The sequence below is a fragment of the Medicago truncatula genome, chromosome 4 (genome assembly GCF_003473485.1).
Source record: "Medicago truncatula cultivar Jemalong A17 chromosome 4, MtrunA17r5.0-ANR, whole genome shotgun sequence".
Lineage (NCBI taxonomy): Eukaryota > Viridiplantae > Streptophyta > Magnoliopsida > Fabales > Fabaceae > Medicago > Medicago truncatula.
The window spans coordinates 33,602,617-33,622,562 of record NC_053045.1 but is presented as its reverse complement, the minus strand read 5'-3'; the positions used below and the strand labels follow the sequence as shown (position 1 = coordinate 33,622,562).

The window sequence follows — 19,946 nt, the reverse complement described above, 5'->3', positions numbered from 1 at the left end:
TATCTTAAATTTATTAAGACATATTTTAAAGTATAGGTTAGCATTTGCATTTTGATGATGAAAATAGTTTGTTGAAATTATTGATTTATTATTGTTGAGCTACCACAATTATGCCATTTTGATGCTAAAAAGTAGAAACATGACGAATTCGGTATACGACGGCATCGCATGTGGTTGGCCGGCGCATTATAAAGTACTATATACAAAGAAGAATATATATATATATATATATAACAACCCTTGGATTAATCTTTATTGTGCTTCTTAATTTTTCATTCCCTTTTGTGTGCTTCTTTTCTCGCCGTTTTTTCTCCTTGTTACGGTTTCCTCTCACTTGATACACCCTCATATATATATATATAGGGTTAGGATCAAATGATATCATGTTGTCAAAATTAGTTTGACACCAAATCTTATCTATTCATTTCATTTAATCCAAAGGCTTAAAACTATCACCAAATTAATTATCATACACCAAATACTCTCTATCACTTAATTAAGAAACATATCTATCATCATTAATTCATAATCAAACAACCCCTTCTTGTTTTTGGTAGATTCAAACCCTTTTTATTTACCCCTAACTTTTTTTCTTTTGGCCATAAGCACAAACTCAAACTTTATAATTTTTATAAAATCATGATAAATCTTAATTCAGTTAAATATGAAACATGATGAGTCCTCTAAAAAAATTAAACCTATGAGTGACAAAATAATCTAATTAGCATGAACAATTCAAGAATCATTAGTCGAGCTTGTTGGTTTTTTTTTAATACAATTTAATTAATAATTAAAAAAAAATGAGTATAAGAGATAAAAACAAAGAAATATCATTGATGGTGATGATGACTCAAACAACCATATGTATATGAGTTCTACCATTCATTTTATAAAAAAACTTTAGAAAAGAAGTTTGAGTATGATTATAGAAATATGGGAAAATTTATAAATTTGGGGAAATAAAAATGGAATGTTTGATTATAAATTAATGATGATAGATATGTTTCTCAATTAGATATAGAGTATTTGGTGTATGATAATTAATTTAGTGATAGTTTTAAGCCTTTGGATTAAATGAAATGAATGGATAAGATTTGGTGTCAAACTAATTTTGACACCATGGTGTCATTTGATCCTAACCCATATATATATATATATATATATATATATATATATATATATATATATATATATATATATATATATATATATATATATATATAAAAGGACATCAATTGATATCATGGTGTTAAACTTAACAATATGACACGGACAATAATTTTTTAGTGTATAACAATATTATAAAATCGACAATTAAATTGAAAGATATTATAACATATATTATCAAATTTTTGTATTAAAAAATCATTTGATATATCCATAAGATACAACAAAATTAACTTGTTTTTTAAAGTTCATAATACTTTAATTTTGAGGTATCTAATTGACCTATCATGTAATTTCTAATTAATGTAAAACTTTATAAATATTGTTCACGTTATAATATGCTTCAATTAAACGACCGATTTTATAAGTTAGTTTTACAGTAAAAAATTATTGTCGGTGTCATATATTAAGTTATACTCCCTCCGACCATATTTATAAGAAAATTTTGACTTTTTAAATTCATTGAGTAATTGATGTATTTTGTGTAGAATATAGATCAAATACATCATTTATGCAATGAATCAAAAAAGTCAAATATTTTTTATAAATAGGACTGGAGGTAGTATATATCAAATCGTGATTAAATGACATCAAAGTGTTAAACTTTATTTTGACATTGAATTCTATCTCTCCATCTTACTTCCTCCGTCCTATATCTAAGCACTCATTTGATTTTATTTTTGTCCCTAAATGTATACTTATTTTCAAATTACTAGATGCATTTATTATTTTTTTCCTAAACATACCCCTAATTAATACTACTATCTTGTCTTGAAATATGAAAAGTCAAATTTAATACACATACAAACAAATGACAATTTTGTAATATTAACACATAAAACAGACACATTAATTACACTGACAACTTTTCTTAAGAAATGTGAAAAAAGCAATGGATGCCTACATTAAGGGACATAGGGAGTAATTTAATTAAAGGTTCAAAATTATTCAATATTCAATAAATAAAACAATTAATTCATTAAGTGCTTACATGATTTATTTTCTTAATTTGAATCACCGTTAGATTTTCACTCTTAATATTTCATTTTTGCAGAAGAATCAGTGGCCCTAACCTAATTCCTATTTTGTTTCCTTCTACCAAACATGGGAATGTGTATTCCTATTCACATATTCCCATGAATAAATTTTTTATCGGGAAACAAACACCCCTAAGAGAAGTTAAGAAACACCCCTAAGAGAAGTCAAGAGACAAACCGGATAAAACCAAAAAAATATGCATTAGCTTGGGTAGAGGAATGTTTTTCAAATAACACCAAATTTTGATGACAAACATTCAAACCAAAAGAGTAATGATATTTGAACATCCATTTGAGACAACTTCTGTGACAATTTTTTCTTCTTATTTTTATTGGTCAAAAACAATGGAGAGAGAAAAAAAGAAGAAATAGAATAAGAGTATAATGTGAGTATGTGATACAAAGTTGTCACAAAATGGTTCTACAAATATAATTTCTCAACCAAAAAACTATGCATAAGCTTGAGTAGAGGGAGGTTTTTCAAATGACGCTAAATTGTGATGACAAACATTCAAACCAAAAAAATACGCATTAGCCTAGGTATTGAAATTGAAATGGAGCAGAAAAATCAAACCCCGTTTGAGCAGCAGTATTCAAAAATCACAAAAATTTTGAGAGTCAATTTTGTTAGAGTAAAATATTTACATATACCTATCAAAATCCTCGGTGTTGAGCAAGTATTGCACATGCACCGATTGAGATGAAGAATCGACGACTTTCCCTTTACCTTTCTTGTTTGCAACATTGATTTTCAATTTCTGACCCATTTGCACGCGTACTAAAGGATGGAGATTGTTGAAAGGAATTGAGAGGCTAAGTTATGGATTAAAGGAACAAGGGTTGATGTTTGAGGTGAGAAATTATGAGATGGTGTCATGTTTTTAAGAGTGGATAGATAGTGGGTGAGTCAAGATCCTCTCTATTTTAAATCTTCTCCATTTTTTCTATACGTTGAGATAGACACACAATAAAATTTGAAATAGTAGCATATAATAGCACAATACTAGTAGTATAAAATTTTTAAGAATATAAATAAGGGGATCACGACCTCTCTTGGCCACCCCACTACCTCCGTTCTCCATAGGTACCGCAGGTGTCACATATGATCTCCCCCATCTCTAATCCATGGATCATACCATCCTCTTATTCTCGACCCATCATCAACTCTCAATTTAAGGTCTTCTCTAACTACTACATGTGAAGTATGGATACTACGCCAAACAAAACTTGGGTTATGACCCAATTTTTCGTTGACAAAATCTTCCCTTAAACAATATTTATCTTTAAAGATTTTGGAAGCTATAATATCTAGTTTGCTAAAACATATAGGAGTTATTTTCATCCAAATATGGCTAAACATAAGAGTTTTATTTTACTAAAAAATGTAGTTTTTTTTCAATATTTATTTAGAATTTTCCGAATATAATAATTTGTGACATCTTATAAGTGTAATATAAAAAAAAAAAAAAACATACGGAGTCATTTGGTTCAATTCAATTTAACATATTTTTTCATGGAGACGAGTTATATAATATAATTATTCAATATGTTTCTCTCGTGTGAGTCAACTAGTGACTCAGACGGGTCGATTATCGAGCTGATTTTTAAAACTATGATTAAAAAATAATAATATTGAGTTATTTAACACTCTCTTCGTCCCAAAATAATCAAGTCATTTACAAAAAAATAAAATAATTGACCCATCAATACAATATTTTTTTTCAATTATAAATCTAATTAATATTTGTAAAATCATTTTTCTCTCTCATTCACTTACACTTTTTTTAATATATGTGAAGTAATCAAATGACTCACTTAATTTAAGAGAGTAAATGATACTCTTTGTTTCACACTGAATGACTCTAATGAAAAAACAATTGTTTCAAAATAAATGTCATTTCAGTTTTCAACGTAATTTATGTCCTCTCATTAACGTTGTCTACACTACTTCAAAAATAATACTACCTCCGTCCCTGTATATAAGATCCTTTTGTCAAAATCACGGGAATTAAGATAGTGGATATTTACTTTAAAGTTGTTTGTAATCACTATTGTTTTTACAATTTTATCCTTTAAGAGATAATTAGTTTATGTTTTCAACATGTTATTTATTGTTGATTGAAGAAAAAGACGTATAATAAATAGGATTATGTATGTAAAGAAATAATTAATGTACTTGAAAATAACAAAAGAGTCTTATAAAAAGGGACACAAAAAAATTCTTAAAAGAGTCTTACAATTTAAGGACGGAGGTGATACTTATTATACTTTTGTAGGGAACACACCAATAGTTAACACAAATAGTTTAATAAAAGAAGGGTAATGTTAACCAATGCTCTCGGGACACTGGTTAAGAATTGAAATTTGTGTTGTCAACTCTTCAAAAGCATAAAAAATGTTATTTTCATTTTAAAATTTTATTCTTTTAGTTTCTTTAACCGGTGTGTCGGGAGCACCGGTTAACATGACCCATAAAAAGATTATGTCTCTTGACAGTATTTTTGCATTTCTTAACATGTATATACTCCTTCCGATCATATTTATAAGAAACAATTATAAATTTATTGAATAATTGATTTATCAAACGTGGAACATAAACCGAATAAATCACTTTCTCAACGAATCTTATTTTATTTTTTTTATAAATATAACAAGAGAGTATAAACTTTAAAACCGATGAACTATAAAGTTATTGATGAATCCATTGAGATTTTTTTTAGTGAATTAGTAAAGAGAGTTGAGTTGAGTTGTATTGAGTGTGCCAACTTAACTACGACATAAATACAACTTGGTCTCTCTTTTTCATCCAGCCAGCTGCAGATGCAAATGCAAATCCTCTCAAACTCAAACACCCTTTTTACTATGCCCACCTTCCATTCCTCTCCTTTTCTCTCACCATCCTCTCCGCTTTGATTTCATCTCCCAAATTATGCAAAATTAACCGCGTTTTTTTTCCCCTTCTTCTTTCTTTCCTCTCATCCTTTCTCCATCTATCACCACACTCGATGACCGATATTAAGGTAACTTTTTTTCATTTTCATTTTCATTTTGTTGAAAATTGGGAGAATATAAGATCATAGAAATATATACCTAGAAATAATAATTTTTTTGTTCTTTACTTTTTTGAAGTACTTGAATTACCTTTTTATATGATAATCAAGGTTTTTAACCACGGTAAAGTTAAGACACAATAGTTGATAATTGATATTGCAGAAAATTGCAATCCGATACTTGTGATGTTGCATAAAATTCCAGTGAAACTCTAGTAGAAGTGACATCAAAACTTTGATGTTGTTGTGGCCACAAACAAATTCAAACATTTTAGTAAAACCTTGATGAGAATGTCAATATGTCATAGATTTGATTTGGTGAATTTTTTCCTTGTCAAATGTTTTGGTTGTAGATCTTTTACAAGGTTTGTAACTTTGTTGGGAGCAACCAAGTGGAACTGATTTTAAATATTCTCCACCTTCTCACCTTGCTTTCATTAGATTTTAAATTATGATGATAACTTTATTTTTATCAAATTTCTCACGTTCCTTTGCTATGATTTAACCCTTTTAATAACATCTAGGCTAATAGAAGTGTTAAAATCACAGCAAAAGAGCAGGGAGAAAAATGAAGGAAATGAATTTCTCATGATACTTTCAAGCCTAATGTAAGCAAACAAGTTGAGTAGTTGGTGAGGTATTTAAAATAAGTTGGTGGTTTAGTCTTTTTCATTTATAAGTATTTATAATATTATATATTTGTTATTGCTTATTATAATCTATAATATCATTAAGGGTTGTTAAATGAAAATGTTGTCTCTATTTCATTAGAATGATAATACTAAGTCCATGGCGTGGTTTTCCCGTTTTAATTCCCATATAACATTTTCTTTTGCTGAAGAGCTGACTGTTGATTATGATTTGGAAATGAGTTAACTTAATCTTTGTTGTTTAGGAAAGAAGTGTGCTTTGTGCATTGCCAGATGTGAGACAAATTTGCTTCAGAAAAGGTCTTCTATATGGATTTTCGCGAGTATTTTCTATACCATTGAAAACACTGCGTGGAGCCAGTCGGTCATTGAGGGTAGATCAGTTTTGCAGTGTAGTGAATATTTCCTCCTCGTTAATGATTGAATTGGTGAGAGGATCTATTCTTCCTTTTTATGATTTACATGGTGCAATTAGATCTTTTGTTCAGTTACTAAAGCTAAGAGGTTTGTGAAGCAATGCATCAAAATCCTAATATGTGTTATGTATTCTCATTTTCTTTAATTTTCAGGTTCCGTGCCTAAGAGACAATTATGCATATATTTTATATGATGTGGATACAGGGACCGTCGGTGTTGTTGATCCTTCTGAAGCTGCGCCAGTCATAGATGCTTTGACCAAGAAAAATCTAAATTTAACTTACATACTGAATACACACCACCATCACGATCACACTAATGGAAACACAGAGTTGAAAGAAAGGTACGGGGCAAAGGTATGATATATTTTCATCTTTTGCTCTTCATTTTAGTTTCTTTGTAAGTGTGCTTTCAGCAAAAATAATCTGAATCTAAAAACATAGTCTGTGTTTGAATTAGGTTCCACTTGCAACGAGCAGGTTTACAGTGAGGATTGCTTTACTCGATTTGTAACTATTCCTATATTGTGTTATAGGTAATTGGATCTGATGTAGACAAGGAAAGAATTCCTGGTATTGATATCTATTTGAGTGATGGTGATAAGTGGATGTTTGCTGGTCATGAGGTGCAAATAATGGCCACTCCTGGTGTCACTCAAGGTCAAATTCATGGTCTATTTGTATTAGTACTTCTTCTTAATTGCTGCCATTTATTAAAATATTTTAATTGATAAGAGGTTAGCTTAATTTGCTTTTTTGGCACATTGGCTCTTTTAGTCTCCTGCACTTTACTTACCTATATAATATACTGTATATTCTTTTCTCAATAACATGGCTGTGCCAATACTATGCCCAAGACATTCAGGGCTTGTTTGATCAAGGTTTGAGTTTTTAAAAACCATTTTGTAAAATAGCTTTGAAAAACAGTTTTATAAAAGTATTTTTCCGTTTTGCCTAATATCCTGGCTAAACACCTGGATTTATTTTGTCAATACTATGAAGTAGGACTTACTATTTGATATTTTTGGGTTATTGCTTTTGGTAGTTCACACTTGTATTAGGCCATATAATTTGGGTTTTTCCTGTATATGCTTTTTTTATTACCTCAATCTGCCAGTCCTTACTTTCGCAATATACTATTTGTTGCAGGCCATATAAGCTTCTACTTTCCAGGATCTGCGGCAATTTTTACAGGAGACACCCTGTTCAGCTTATCTTGTGGCAAGATCTATGAAGGAACACCGGAACAGGTTGATTTGGATTACATTTAGTTTTTCATTTTATTTCAGGGTGACAACTGGAAGATGCAATGACTTGTCTGTGATAAGTCATTGCATTTTGCAAATATTTCTTTTCTTTTTTGCATATCTTGATTTATCCCTTCAATTGAAGTCCTAAAATCTGGAAATACCTGCACAAAAGCACATGATCCACAGTTATTTAATTTGCAACTAAATGATAACCGTATGATATTTGAAACCTGTATTCTTTTCCAATAATTCATAACTGGTAAATCTGAAGTTCCTGTTCCGAAAGGTCCTGTTTGAATTGAGGTTACGCATGCTTTTATTTTTTAGTTGTAATCTATAGTTATGAAATATTTCGGTAGATAAATTCCCCATATACACATTACACAGTGTAGGAACATTTGAATTGAATTATTGGAAGATTGATATTAGGCAACAGTAATTAAATTTATACTGATGTGCCTTTTCTCACTAACTGTGAGGTTTGTATCAGAAATTACTATGACACTTGACATTATTTTAGTGGTTAAATAATGTTTTTCATATTTTCAACTTTGAATATATGATTCCTTCACAAAAAAAAAAAAAAACTTTAAATATATGATGTTATTGATATACCATTCTTTTTTGCTTTGTTAAATACTATTTGTCTGCATAATTTGTTTTTGAATATTAGGTGTGGATTTCTGAATATGTTGCTAATGTGCAACATAACCATGATTTAGCTTTTATTAAAAAAAAAACAACAACTATGATTTAGCTATTTTTTCCATGGTGGCAAATCAGATACTTGATTCTCTTGTAACGCGTTTTCTATCACTTATCAAGAATTTATTCCGTGTTACAGATGTTGTCTTCTCTCAAAAAGATCACGTCGTTGTCAGATGATACAAGTATATATTGCGGTCATGAATATACATTGGTTAGTTTTTTTAATTTCATCCTTTAAGTTTCCTGCTTTCTTTTCTACCCCTTGGGACTGTAGTCTTGACTTTGGTTCTTTGAAATTTGGCAGGATAATTCAAAGTTTGCATTGTCCATAGATCCTCAAAACAAGGAACTTCAATCCTATGCTTCACATGTAGCTCAGCTTAGAAATAAAGGCTTGCCCACGGTAATTTTGCAAACTTCGCCTCTGAGACAAATGGTTTCAAATACTCTCTTCTCTAACTGCTCATTATCAATATTTCAGACATCATTTTTATTAAACTTTTATTGAGCTTACATACATGTTAGTTTTTTATCGAGATTCCCTTCAGTAAAAATTTACGATGTCACTGCAGTCAAGAGATCAGTACTGTTGGATTAAGATCAGACGACTCACGTTTCAACTTTGATGCATTCAGTTCAAAATACAAACTTGAGACGTGAGCTGCTCGTTCTAGATTCGAATCAGATTTCTTGCCTAGTTGCCTGTAGCAACTATGTGATTCTTTGAGAGCAGGGAATCCAAATCCATTAGTTATTGGTATGTTTGAATACCCTGCATTCTGCTTTTAACAAATTATCGATGTTTCCCAGGTTCCAACTACACTGAAGATGGAAAAGGCTTGCAATCCATTCCTTCGCACCTGGAGCATGGAAATCCGGCGAAAACTAAAAGTTGCAGCCTCAGCGGATGACGCTGAAGCCCTGGGTGTCATTCGACAAGCAGAGGATAATTTTTAGAATTTTTTCAATATAAATTTTCATGAATATAGATATGTATTGTGTATAGATTAGGCTATTGAATCCATCGACAATTACATGTTGGTGTCTTAATATAATTTTTCAATTCTCCTGAGTTCATTCCAAAGTTACTATTAAAAAATTACATCATTTTTGTTGGCACGTTAAGTAAAAAATAAGTATAATTTTTTGAGGAAGCTCATCACAGACTTTGTTTTAGCTTATTCATGCATAGGCTGAGAATGCTTAGTGCTTTGGATAGTTAAGTTCTGGTCCATCCTCATTTTTACATAATAAGAGCATTAGCTGCAATTTTATCATTTTAATTAAGTTGATAGTAAGTGATTTATCACTTAAAATTGATTATGCATTCAACTTCAAACATTTTTCCTTCAAAAAATTCAAATATTTTGTATATATATTTATCAACTTTTGTTGAAGATCATTTCTTTGGTTTGTAAGTGGCGGTTGGGCGTTGGCCATACTATATCTATATCTATGTAGCACCAACACTTCTTATTGAATGTGTGTCTGATGTCCAAGACCGTTAAATTCAATTATGTTATTATTTCGAGTATGTGTCTGATATCCGTGTGCATCGGGTGGTTCATAGATTATAACTATTCTGATTTAAGTATGGTGGATGGTAACTTTCATAAATTTATAAGTTGATGGATGGATTCCACCTAAACTTAAAACGCTAGCAGATTGACCATCCCCATCGCCATTTTCATGTCTTGTAAGTAACCAGCAACGCCATCATCATGGTAGTCGAATATGACAGCGCTTTATGTTTTTTGTGTATGTTGGTTATCTCATATCTTTTGCCATTATCCCTGTCTTTTATTATTTTTTTATCTTCTAGATCTTATGCACATTTCAAAATTTCAATTGAGCTAAATTTGGATTGAGGATTTTAGAAGGTGTTGTAAGTCTATACTACAGTAAATATTTGAGATTTTTTAAAAAGTGAAAGAATAAGACAATAAATAAATTTATAACATTTCAAATTTCAATCACCACTTAATTATGCTGAAAAGCATTTAATAACTTATTTTAATGTAGAAAAGAAAAATAAGTTATCTCATGCTCTCCAAAATCCTAAATTTAACATAAAAAAACACTAACAAGTACTTAGACATCAAAATGTCGATGTCCAAACTCCAAATGATATTATCAACATTCATTGGTACATCACAATTAATTTGGTTAACCACTTCCAATCTTATGCAGTTGGATCTATGCCTTAATGTTTATGTCCTGTCATAAGAATCATAAAAGCACATAAAATGTGCAAAGGTAGTGACAATTGGTAGGTCTGTAGTCCCCACCATAAACTGTGATGTGATAATCATCATCATCATCCTAGTTTAAGTGGACTTTTCACCTTATGTCTGTAATAATAATATAACATACTTTATTAGTAGTAATATTATGATGTTTATTATTATGGATTATGATAATAAATATTTTTAATATTTTTCTATTAAAGATACTTGTTAACATGATCCATAATGTTTATGAGAAATATTCAGTTGGATCTATGTCTTAATGTTGATGAAAAATATTCATTAATACGAGCAATGATTGACAAAAAGCAACGAATGATGTTGATCAGCTAATTCATTCCCACTAACCTCTTTGTTTTCCGCTAAATTCGGAGTTATATTTTTGCTCCATTCTTTACATGTGTTTGTTTGTTAATTTTCGCCTCTAAACCATCAAACCGATAACACTCCTCTCATTTTATTAATTAATATTATTATAGTGCTAGAATATATAGTTATGTGAATAAACATATATTGACCCACTATCACTAGTTAAATAATGCCCAGAAAGAAAAATTCAAGAAAATTAGCGTTCGTGCTACATGAATATACAACTCGTTTTATTCAACATAGCTGCCCAACAAAATTGTAGATGCAACAAGAATTCACGTTGAGCAATACATAATTAGTGACAAACAAGCACTAAGCAAATGTGACACAAATTGATTTCCAGGGAAAAATCCAATTGGCGAGAGAACTGATACTATGTGTCCACCAGTAAACATTTATAGAAAGACGAATGATATTTTGACATGCAATTTTCAACAACTTTTAGGGATAATTTTTTTTCTCTATTCTTATTGGATGATAACAATAAAGAGAGAATAAAAGTATAATGAGAGTATAAAAGAGAGTTGTCATAAAAATTAAATGTCAAAATCTCTTATAGAAACAAAGCAAATAATGTATGTATAAAATAGTAGTTGCTTGGTTGGTCACATTTTTGGATGAGGCATGTTATTTGAAGAAATATTTTTTGGATAGCTCATGAAACAATTGGACGTAGGTGTATTAATCAAAAAACAAAGCAATTTAAAGAATAAAAACATAATGAAACATAAGCATCAAGAACCAAGGTCAGGGTCATAATCAAATACTTAACCCTGAGGTATTCCACCCCATTCCATTGTCCAAAAGATTCTAGCCCCAGGGGTCCCCCCACCCACTCTCAGTACCGTACCACTCACATTTTCCGCGCCAAAGTAAAGAAAAAACAAAGATTGTTCTTCTTCCTCAAGTAACCACCTCTCTCTCTCTCTCTCTCTCTCTCTCTCTCATTGCATTGTTCGTGAATGAATATGATACAACATTAACATTCATCGTTTCACAGTCGCATCAATGGCTGTTAACGCCGATCGCTTCCAAGATTCAAACCCTAAAACTTGCGTTGTTTTAGGCGGAAGAGGATTCATCGGGAAATCATTAGTCTTACAGCTCTTGAAACTCGGAAACTGGATCGTCCGAATCGCCGATTCCACTCACTCTCTCAACCTTCACCACTCCGAATCTCTCCTCGCTGAAGCTCTCTCTTCTTCCCGCGCTTCTTACTTCCATCTCGACCTCACCGATAAACACCGCATCGCCAAAGGTAACCGTTCAATCGACGCGATCTTCTTTCGATCTTCTTTCAATTTTCTAACAATGTCTTTTTGTGCAGTTCTAGAAGGTTCTTCCGTCGTTTTCTATTTTGATGTTGATAGTTCCAATAATGGCGACCATTTCTGCAGTTTGTATAAGCTAATAGTTCAAGGTACTCTTTGATTTTCTTTGATTGATAATTCTATTGATTTTATTTTTTAATAATGTGATTTGATGTTTAATTTAGGTGCGAAGAATGTGATTATTGCTTGCAGAGAATCTAAAGTGAAACGCTTAATATACAATAGTTCTGCTGATGTTGTGTTTGATAGAGATAAACCGTTGGCGTATCCGTGGAAAGTGAGATTTTCTTTAAGTTTGTTTCCTTTGTTTCTTTAATTATTTTATAACAGAATCAAGAGAGATTGGATTTGATGTATTTTATCCTGAGTAAATTCTCATTTTAGTCCTTAAATGCATGAGGTTTGTCACTACAGTACCTGAACGTGTATCAAAATTCCGAAAATATACTTGAATGTGCCTTTTGTTAGTCAATTTTGTCCTCGTCAACTGTCTTTTGTTGGTTAATTTTGGTCCTCGGATGTGTCTTTCATTACTCGGTTTGGTCTATTAAATTGCTATTTGAAGACACATAAAAAACTATAGTGGGACACCACCTCAGACGTATAGGGATCAAAATGACTATTTACACTCTTTCATTTACAAGTAATTAAGTGATTTTGAAAGCGGGATGTGAACTGCAGGTTGATAACATGTTAATTGACCTTAAGGCTCAAGCAGAAGCTTTGATTTTGAATGCTAATGACATTGATGGAGTGCTGACATGTTCGCTTCGTTCTAGTAATGTGTTTGGTCCTGGTGACTCAGAACTTGTGCCATTTTTTCTGAAGTTAGCAAGATATGGTTTCACAAAGGTGCTTTACTTCACACCTGCTTTGTTTTTTTGTTAATAGTTGTAAGTTCAGAATCTGTTTGTTCTTAATAGTCCTAGTAATGTTTAGGGGAAAAAGTTGTTTTTAGTAATAATGTAAGCTGTACGAAACTTAAATTTTCAGTTCTTGTATTAAATATTATAGGTGATGAAGAAAGCACAAAATAAGTTGTTTTTTGTTCCTTTTTTTTTCTTTACCTTATTAAAGCTTATTGTTTTGACTTTTCATGAAAAACCATTTCTTCATACCAAGTGAATACTTGTCTACAGACTTTTCTGAATTTCAACTTCACTAAAATGGGAAGCTTGACTGATATTTCTTTCTGATACCTTTTCTACTAAATTTTGTACTAAGAACTGTCTGTTCTGAAACCCTTTTCATATGTATATGTTAGTAAACATAATTTCATACAGCCTCTTGTACTCGAGGCAATCTCTGAAATCCACAATTATGGATCCTCCTTGATTAGCAGTGATTATTGGATATGCTGTAAATACTGTTGAGTTATACCATGAAGCTGAGTTCAAAATTTCCTAGTAGTCTTTTATATGTGGCATTGATTTACATTGGTTAGTGTTGCTGACCATCAATTCCGAATTTCAAGCTTTTCTTTGGAGTAACAATTTCTCATTTCAGTTTATTATAGGGACTGGTGATAATTTGACCGACTTCACCTTTTCTGAGAATGTTGCTCATGCCCATATCTGTGCAGAAGAAGCCTTAAATTTCCAAACGGTTTCTGTGGCTGGAAAGGTGTACACATTGAATTCCAATAAGGTTGTATTAACTGCTTTATTTGATATTTAAGCACAACATAACAAATGTTTTATTGCTTTATCTGCAGGCATTTTTTATCACAAATCTCGAGCCTATGAAGTTCTGGAAATTTCTCTCACTTTTATTGGAAGGCCTTGGATATCGAAGGTAAAAGTTAGCAACTTGTTTTCATAATGATGACATAACATTGTCTACAGTAATGTTGATGCTTGGTTATATATGTTTGACATGATCATGTGATACAGCATATCAGATTTTTTTGGTGAAAAACAAAACTTTGTAAATTATATGTACTCTGCTCATATCGTTAGGAAAATTATAGCCACAAGCTATCACAAATTTTTCTTTTACATGTCAGTGTAGGAGATGTCTAACCATCTTGACTCTAATTTTTGAAGAACTAGGTTTTTTATGCTGTTTCATTTGTCATACAAAGCATAGTTGGTTACCTTGCGGTGTTTTGGTTTTGTTCATTTATCTCTTTTTTGTGATAGTTTTGCTCTTTCGGCTTGCTACTTCATTCACTGCAGCAGGCAACAACCGTATTTCTTGCTTTTATATTAGGTTTTTTTTACCTTTTATGCTATTAACCAAAATATGGAAATCCTTCCTTTAATTGCAGGCCATTCATCAAGCTTCCTGCCAATTTAGTGCAATACGTTCTCTCAGTTTTAAAGTGGTTATATGAAAAATCGGGACCCGGATACTTCAACTATCCCTTATTAGTTCATTTTATTCAGTTAGCTTTACACACCCGAACTTTCAACTGCTCAGCAGCTCAAAAATATATTGCATACGCACCGATAGTCTCCCTTGAGGTTTAAATCTGCTTGTTTATTTTAAATTGTTACTTGTGAAATATTTTGTATTCTTGTTCTTTCTCGTTTGAACTATTAGTGACAATTGGTTATATGTGGTATAACATGTAACATTTAAATGATGAAATATTATCTTACAAATGATGACCAGTGCAATGAGAAATGATTGCTTCCTTTTTGATACTGTTTGGACCCCAGAATTCTCATACATACAAGTATAGTCAACGTGCATGCACTCACACACACACACACATTAGAAGGCCTTTTTATTTCTTTTTGTCAATATTCAAGGATATTAATTAAAGATGAATTCTTACCCTTTCATCAAAAACTGAATTTCGCTTCCAAATTATTCATCAGGTGATATATAAATGCTTGAAACAGTATAAATGTTCAACCATTAGCAGCCACTTTATTTTCCTTCATATATGTTACTTTAGACCTGTTCTAAAAAAAAATGAAATATTTTTTTGCCTGCGTCTATTCATGTTACATAAATTCTTACTATTTCGATTTGGTTGTGATCGCTGATATTTGATAATACAGGAAGGTGTCACATTAACCATAGAGTCATTCTCCCATTTAGCTAAAGATTCATCTTTCTCAAGATGCTGTGATCGGTCAAAAGCAGATAAGCTGCTTGGTAGTGGAAAAGGTTAGAACATAACACTTTATTGTGTTAAAATGTTTATATCTAGAGTAATGAAGTTTTGTTCTCTTAAATCAATTAATGTGAAAGAAACCGTTGGTTGAAATGGAATGACTTGGAGCATATTGTTTGGTATATCTTACTGCATGGATTGGTTGCATCTTGTTTGTATATTGACTCTTAACCTGCAAGTTTATCCTGGACATAAGTTTATGGGCACCAACAACAACAGTAAAGGTCTAGCTTGTAGGCTTGCTGGGATATCAGCCATTTTTTGTTTACTAAAGAGTGTGTGTGTGTGTGTTTGCGCGCTTAGGTCAGTTGCAAAAATTTGTAATGAAATCTTCCGTACTCTTGATTGTATATAGGTACAAGTTAAATATAAGGGTGAGGAAAGAGAAACACATCTCATTTTCACCCATACTAATTTTTTTTTTAATTATCCTCCTTTAGTATGAAAGTGAACTGAAAATGATTTTTCACCCTTGTTCTTCCACCTATGAGCACACACCAAGGACACTCCCTCGTTCTATCACCCCTTCAAAGTGTACTTTCAGATTGCATCAGTAATGTACTTTTCTCTTGTTAGTATCTTATAGTCGTAAACCTTTTTTTTTTGTACTCGTCTTTTGGTCATAACCCTGAACTCACAAAATTGATGGGCAAGCGGACTTTCTTTTAAAAAGGGTAGCCTGGTGCACAAAGCTCCCGCATATGCAGGGTCCGGGAAGGGGTCCCACCATTTGGTGTGTTGTACGCAACCTTTCCCAGTTTTTTACACAAGAGGTTGTTTCCAGGACTTGAACCCGTGACCTTTCAGTCACATGACAATGAGTGGGCTTTTTATCATTATAAAATCGCGTAGGTAGAATACAATTTGAGTCATACATTTTAAATGGAAATTGAATATTTGGTGGTGTATTTGTTAACTATTCTGAATCAATGCACTTAAATAACAGTCTGTTATGCCAAATAATGAAATTATGCACCGCTTTATTGTTACAGTGGCTGACATTTTGTTGTGGAGAAACGAGAAGGCATCCTTCACATGTTTCCTTGGGCTAGTTTTTTTGTTCTATTGGTTTTTCCTTTCTGGAAGCACTTTTATATCATCTGCTGCAAGGCTTTTACTGTTTGCGACTTTACTTCTATGTGGACATGGTTTTCTGCCATCAAAGCTGTATGTGTCTACTCATATAGACTTCAACTTTATATTTTTATGCATTTTTAATAAATTTAGAGAACTGTGTCTTCTGGACACTGTATAGCGCAATTTTTTAAATGAAAAGCCTGTTCTGTTATTTAGCAGTTGGTCTTCTATGTTTTTTGTCCTGCTCGAGTGCTGGTTAAATCTTTTGCAGAACTAAATTTAATAGTACTTATCCATGGATTATTTATTTAGTTAAGTTATTCAAAGAGGGATATGGTTTATTTCTTAGCTATAAGGCTACTTATATCTCACCACAAATCAGTGCTAAGTTCGGGAATTACGTCATGTTTTTTGATTTTTTTTTTGGGAATTTGGGGTAACAGGCTCGTATCTTCCTTCATAGGTCACCGAAAAATCTTTTGCCATGACTAACTGTAGGACCCTTTGGTTCAGATTTGGTTTCTCTATACAGAGAGTGCCTGGGTCTAATTTTAAGATCTCTGATACGGCTGTGAAAGATTCAGTTACAATTACATTACATCTATGGAACAAGGGGTTTCAAAATATTAAGGGACTGGCCCAAGGGGATGATTGGTCTATATTTTTCAAGGTAAAAGATGTGGGTCTCGTCTTATTATTATTTATTTTTGTTAAACAGTGTCACTTCTTTTCCTATTCTAATTAAATTTATTATGTGTTCTTTTAAATATATGATGTCTGCATTATCTGTTTAATGAGAATGCATGCAATGTATTTAATGTCAGAATCTTTTATTTGGTCTATGAAAAGGTTAAAGATCTGTTTAAATGCCAAAAAAGAGAAAGAAATTTGAAAGGAAAAGTATATTAACTTTATATACGGTAAATATATATTATTACATGTTAACAAAATCCTATCTCATTTTCATTTAACAAAACTCTATCTCATTTGTGATGGAAGAAAAAGATGTCATGGACCCAACATGTCTTTTATTTCTTCTAAGTTTTAACTCATTTTTTCTCCACTCTTCTTTCGTCCCTTCATTTTCTCCCAAAACAAAGGCAGGCTTAGAATGGCAGTCTAGAAAGAATTAACGGTTTATATGTGAATAAATTTTTACTGCGATTTAGATTCTAGGATTCTGTTTTCTACAAAAAAAAAATCTAGGATTCAGTTAGACCAATCATTAATACTTCATAGGAGACCCAAGTAAGTGGGTTGGTTGCCTGTTTATTGAAACAGGGCAGTCATATACGTGGTTTAATTAGAACAGTTATGGTTATGTGATCAGTTATGTATTTGTGTAATAAATAGGGAATTTATTGGAAAAGGGAAGGGGTTGGTTATCTGGATTTAGGGGGTTGGTTATCTGGATTTAGGAGGGAGTGATCCAAGCTCTCTAAAACTTGGAAGGGAATCTGTGTAACGTACTAATTTTTGTCTTTCTGTTCTTTTCATATTGTATTTGTGCGGATTGTTTAAATAAATAAAATCCTCTGCTGTTCCATTATTACAGAAGGATACTTACTCATAAATTCTGTTTTCTTCTATATTTTCTCATATTAGATATTAGTCCTAACAGATTCTTTTCCTCCACGCGGCATACCTAAAACATTGCAGGTTGCGGGTTTTCTCTACCTTCTGAAGTTGTTTCTATCAAAGTTGTTGACAACATTGATAGGTGTAGGTATGGAATTCTTGTTTGCAGTGCAGTTGCAGAACTTCAATGTTGCCTGCTTTCATTTTTACCCTGACTGAATTTTTATGTAGGTCTGGTCTTCGCATTTATGGTATTCTTTGTTTACGAGCAATATGAATCAGAAATTGATGGACTTGTGGATATTCTAATTACTATTTCGAAGGAGTTCATGGTATATTTGATGAGAAACTTACCTGTTTCTGTATCGCGGCTTCTGCATTATGGTGACAACTTTCAGCATTACCAAGGACCAGAATGCGGGAAAGATCTGAGATAGCCAAACAGAGGTTTCAGCTTAGCTCTCCAATCTTTGACATCCTATAGGCTATAGGTTACTCACAAAGTTGGAGTTGTGCCCCTTTAGAAGAATGGGGAAAGATAGAATCATGTTTTAAAGAATGCCCTCTCTCCCCCGTCTTAACTTCTGTAATCACAAGAATAGAACCGTTATTCTGTGTTTAGGCTGAAGACGTTGCCGTTTGAAATTACCGTTATTCTGTGTTTTAACGGGTGAAATATTAACAAATAGATAGATTGATGATTCATTGACATCAATGAGCGTGCAAAAGGAACATGCAACTTTCTCTTGCCAGAAAAATTTGAGGCTCACGATTGTGAGATATATGTAATGTACTAGCTTCTCTAAATAGTTATGTAAATTGCTTTTAAGCTCTCAACATATTTTTGGTCTTTATAACTTGTGCATTTCTTTAGTTGGATCTAGCAAGTGTTTAAACTCCTTATCCTATGAGAGATATCCACATATACATGTAGTGTTCGATACGTCTAAAATAAGAATACGTATCAAACCTTTTTTGGTCTTTATTATAACTTGAGCATTTCTTTGGAAGGTGGCCAATAACAGGTAGTTGAAAAATGCTGAACGATATAAGATGCATATCTCTGATGATGATAGTTATCCTAAATGTAGGCAAACGCCTAATCAATCATGCACATTTTAAGAGACTGAAATGAAGCTTGAATGAAATCTCAGTAACGATAGTATTGGAAACACTCCTTGTAATTGAATGTTTTTTATGGTGATCTTGTTCAAAATTTCAATTGCAAACTTGGCCAAAGTAATTCCCATGGCACTGATATGTGGGGCTTGATCCATACTATGTGTACTCAATCGTGTTGTTTTAGAAACAGAAACTGCCAATGTTGCAAAGATGGTTCTCAATCAAGACACTTTCATTGCCTACCTTAAACCTCTCTTGGAAGAGGTTATTAATCTTCTCAATCTCTCTTATTGGTCTGCTATAATTTACCCGTGCTTTCGTGAGGCTAATCCTATGGTTTTGTTTAATTCTGGTTGTAACATTTTAACTCCTTTTGTTTCCCTAAAAAAAAAAAAAAACTCCCCTTTGGTTCGATTGCAAGGCAATTTCCTGTTTTTTTTTTTAACATGCAAAATGCGATTTATATTAACAAAGAAATAGTTTTGCTCCCTTGCACAAGGAATGCAGAAAGAAGTTTTTTTTTTAAACAGACAAAATGAGTTGTGATGATGAAATGAAAATAAACATCACTCAATCCCCAAACAAGCAAGGGGGTTCTGCCACCACATATGATAATCAAAAGGAAAGCATACATTTTAAGCTTTCAACCATCGAAGAGAATATATCTTCACCTTTTCCAATAGATGCACGGTCGTGTTGACTTTATTAGCAAAATGTCTATGGTTCCTTTCAGATCAAAGAACCCAAATACAACAAAGCCAAACCAAATGAAGAAATGACCGACGGGGAGCATAGGCACCTGAAGAGTGAACAAACTG

The 19,946-nt window shown here is 32.1% G+C and overlaps 2 protein-coding genes across 6 annotated transcripts; both read left to right on the top strand.

Moving 5' to 3' along the window:
* Positions 1 to 4,921: 4,921 nt before the first annotated feature.
* LOC11412966 (hydroxyacylglutathione hydrolase 2, mitochondrial) lies at positions 4,922 to 9,355 on the top strand. Of its 3 annotated transcripts, none has more exons than XM_024782963.2 (9): positions 4,922 to 5,224; positions 5,804 to 5,891; positions 6,150 to 6,332; positions 6,474 to 6,677; positions 6,857 to 6,980; positions 7,470 to 7,570; positions 8,415 to 8,489; positions 8,583 to 8,681; positions 9,089 to 9,341. In XM_024782963.2, exons 3-9 carry the CDS (start codon positions 6,321 to 6,323, stop codon positions 9,233 to 9,235), a joined length of 762 nt encoding a protein of 253 aa, XP_024638731.1. In that variant the 5' UTR covers positions 4,922 to 5,224; positions 5,804 to 5,891; positions 6,150 to 6,320; the 3' UTR covers positions 9,236 to 9,341. The 3 variants fall into 3 exon arrangements, with proteins under 3 accessions (XP_024638731.1, XP_024638729.1, XP_003606820.1); XM_024782961.2 differs by having other exon boundaries at positions 5,779 to 5,891; XM_003606772.4 differs by lacking the exon at positions 5,804 to 5,891 and having other exon boundaries at positions 9,089 to 9,355.
* A 2,271-nt stretch (positions 9,356 to 11,626) lies between these two features.
* On the top strand, positions 11,627 to 18,885 carry LOC11412484 (3beta-hydroxysteroid-dehydrogenase/decarboxylase). Of its 3 annotated transcripts, XM_024782625.2 has the most exons (13): positions 11,627 to 11,800; positions 11,894 to 12,151; positions 12,221 to 12,313; positions 12,389 to 12,501; positions 12,906 to 13,076; positions 13,731 to 13,847; positions 13,939 to 14,018; positions 14,494 to 14,689; positions 15,236 to 15,344; positions 16,344 to 16,518; positions 16,942 to 17,098; positions 18,088 to 18,154; positions 18,238 to 18,885. In XM_024782625.2, exons 2-13 carry the CDS (start codon positions 11,902 to 11,904, stop codon positions 18,441 to 18,443), a joined length of 1,734 nt encoding a protein of 577 aa, XP_024638393.1. In that variant the 5' UTR covers positions 11,627 to 11,800; positions 11,894 to 11,901; the 3' UTR covers positions 18,444 to 18,885. The 3 variants fall into 3 exon arrangements, with proteins under 3 accessions (XP_024638393.1, XP_024638394.1, XP_024638395.1); XM_024782626.2 differs by lacking the exons at positions 11,627 to 11,800; positions 16,942 to 17,098 and having other exon boundaries at positions 11,807 to 12,151; positions 18,238 to 18,377; XM_024782627.2 differs by lacking the exons at positions 11,627 to 11,800; positions 16,344 to 16,518; positions 16,942 to 17,098 and having other exon boundaries at positions 11,807 to 12,151.
* Positions 18,886 to 19,946: the final 1,061 nt, after the last annotated feature.

Bases quoted from the DNA above. Each gene is read 5' to 3' on its own strand.
- LOC11412966 (XM_003606772.4), top strand. The intron at 6,333-6,473 runs GTGAGAGGATCT...TTTAATTTTCAG, and splicing joins CCTCGTTAATGATTGAATTG to GTTCCGTGCCTAAGAGACAA. The intron at 8,490-8,582 runs GTTAGTTTTTTT...GAAATTTGGCAG, and splicing joins GCGGTCATGAATATACATTG to GATAATTCAAAGTTTGCATT.
- LOC11412484 (XM_024782625.2), top strand. From the start codon at position 11,902: ATGGCTGTTAACGCCGATCGCTTCCAAGATTCAAACCCTAAAACTTGC. The intron at 12,152-12,220 runs GTAACCGTTCAA...CTTTTTGTGCAG, and splicing joins TAAACACCGCATCGCCAAAG to TTCTAGAAGGTTCTTCCGTC. The intron at 15,345-16,343 runs GTTAGAACATAA...TTATTGTTACAG, and splicing joins GCTGCTTGGTAGTGGAAAAG to TGGCTGACATTTTGTTGTGG.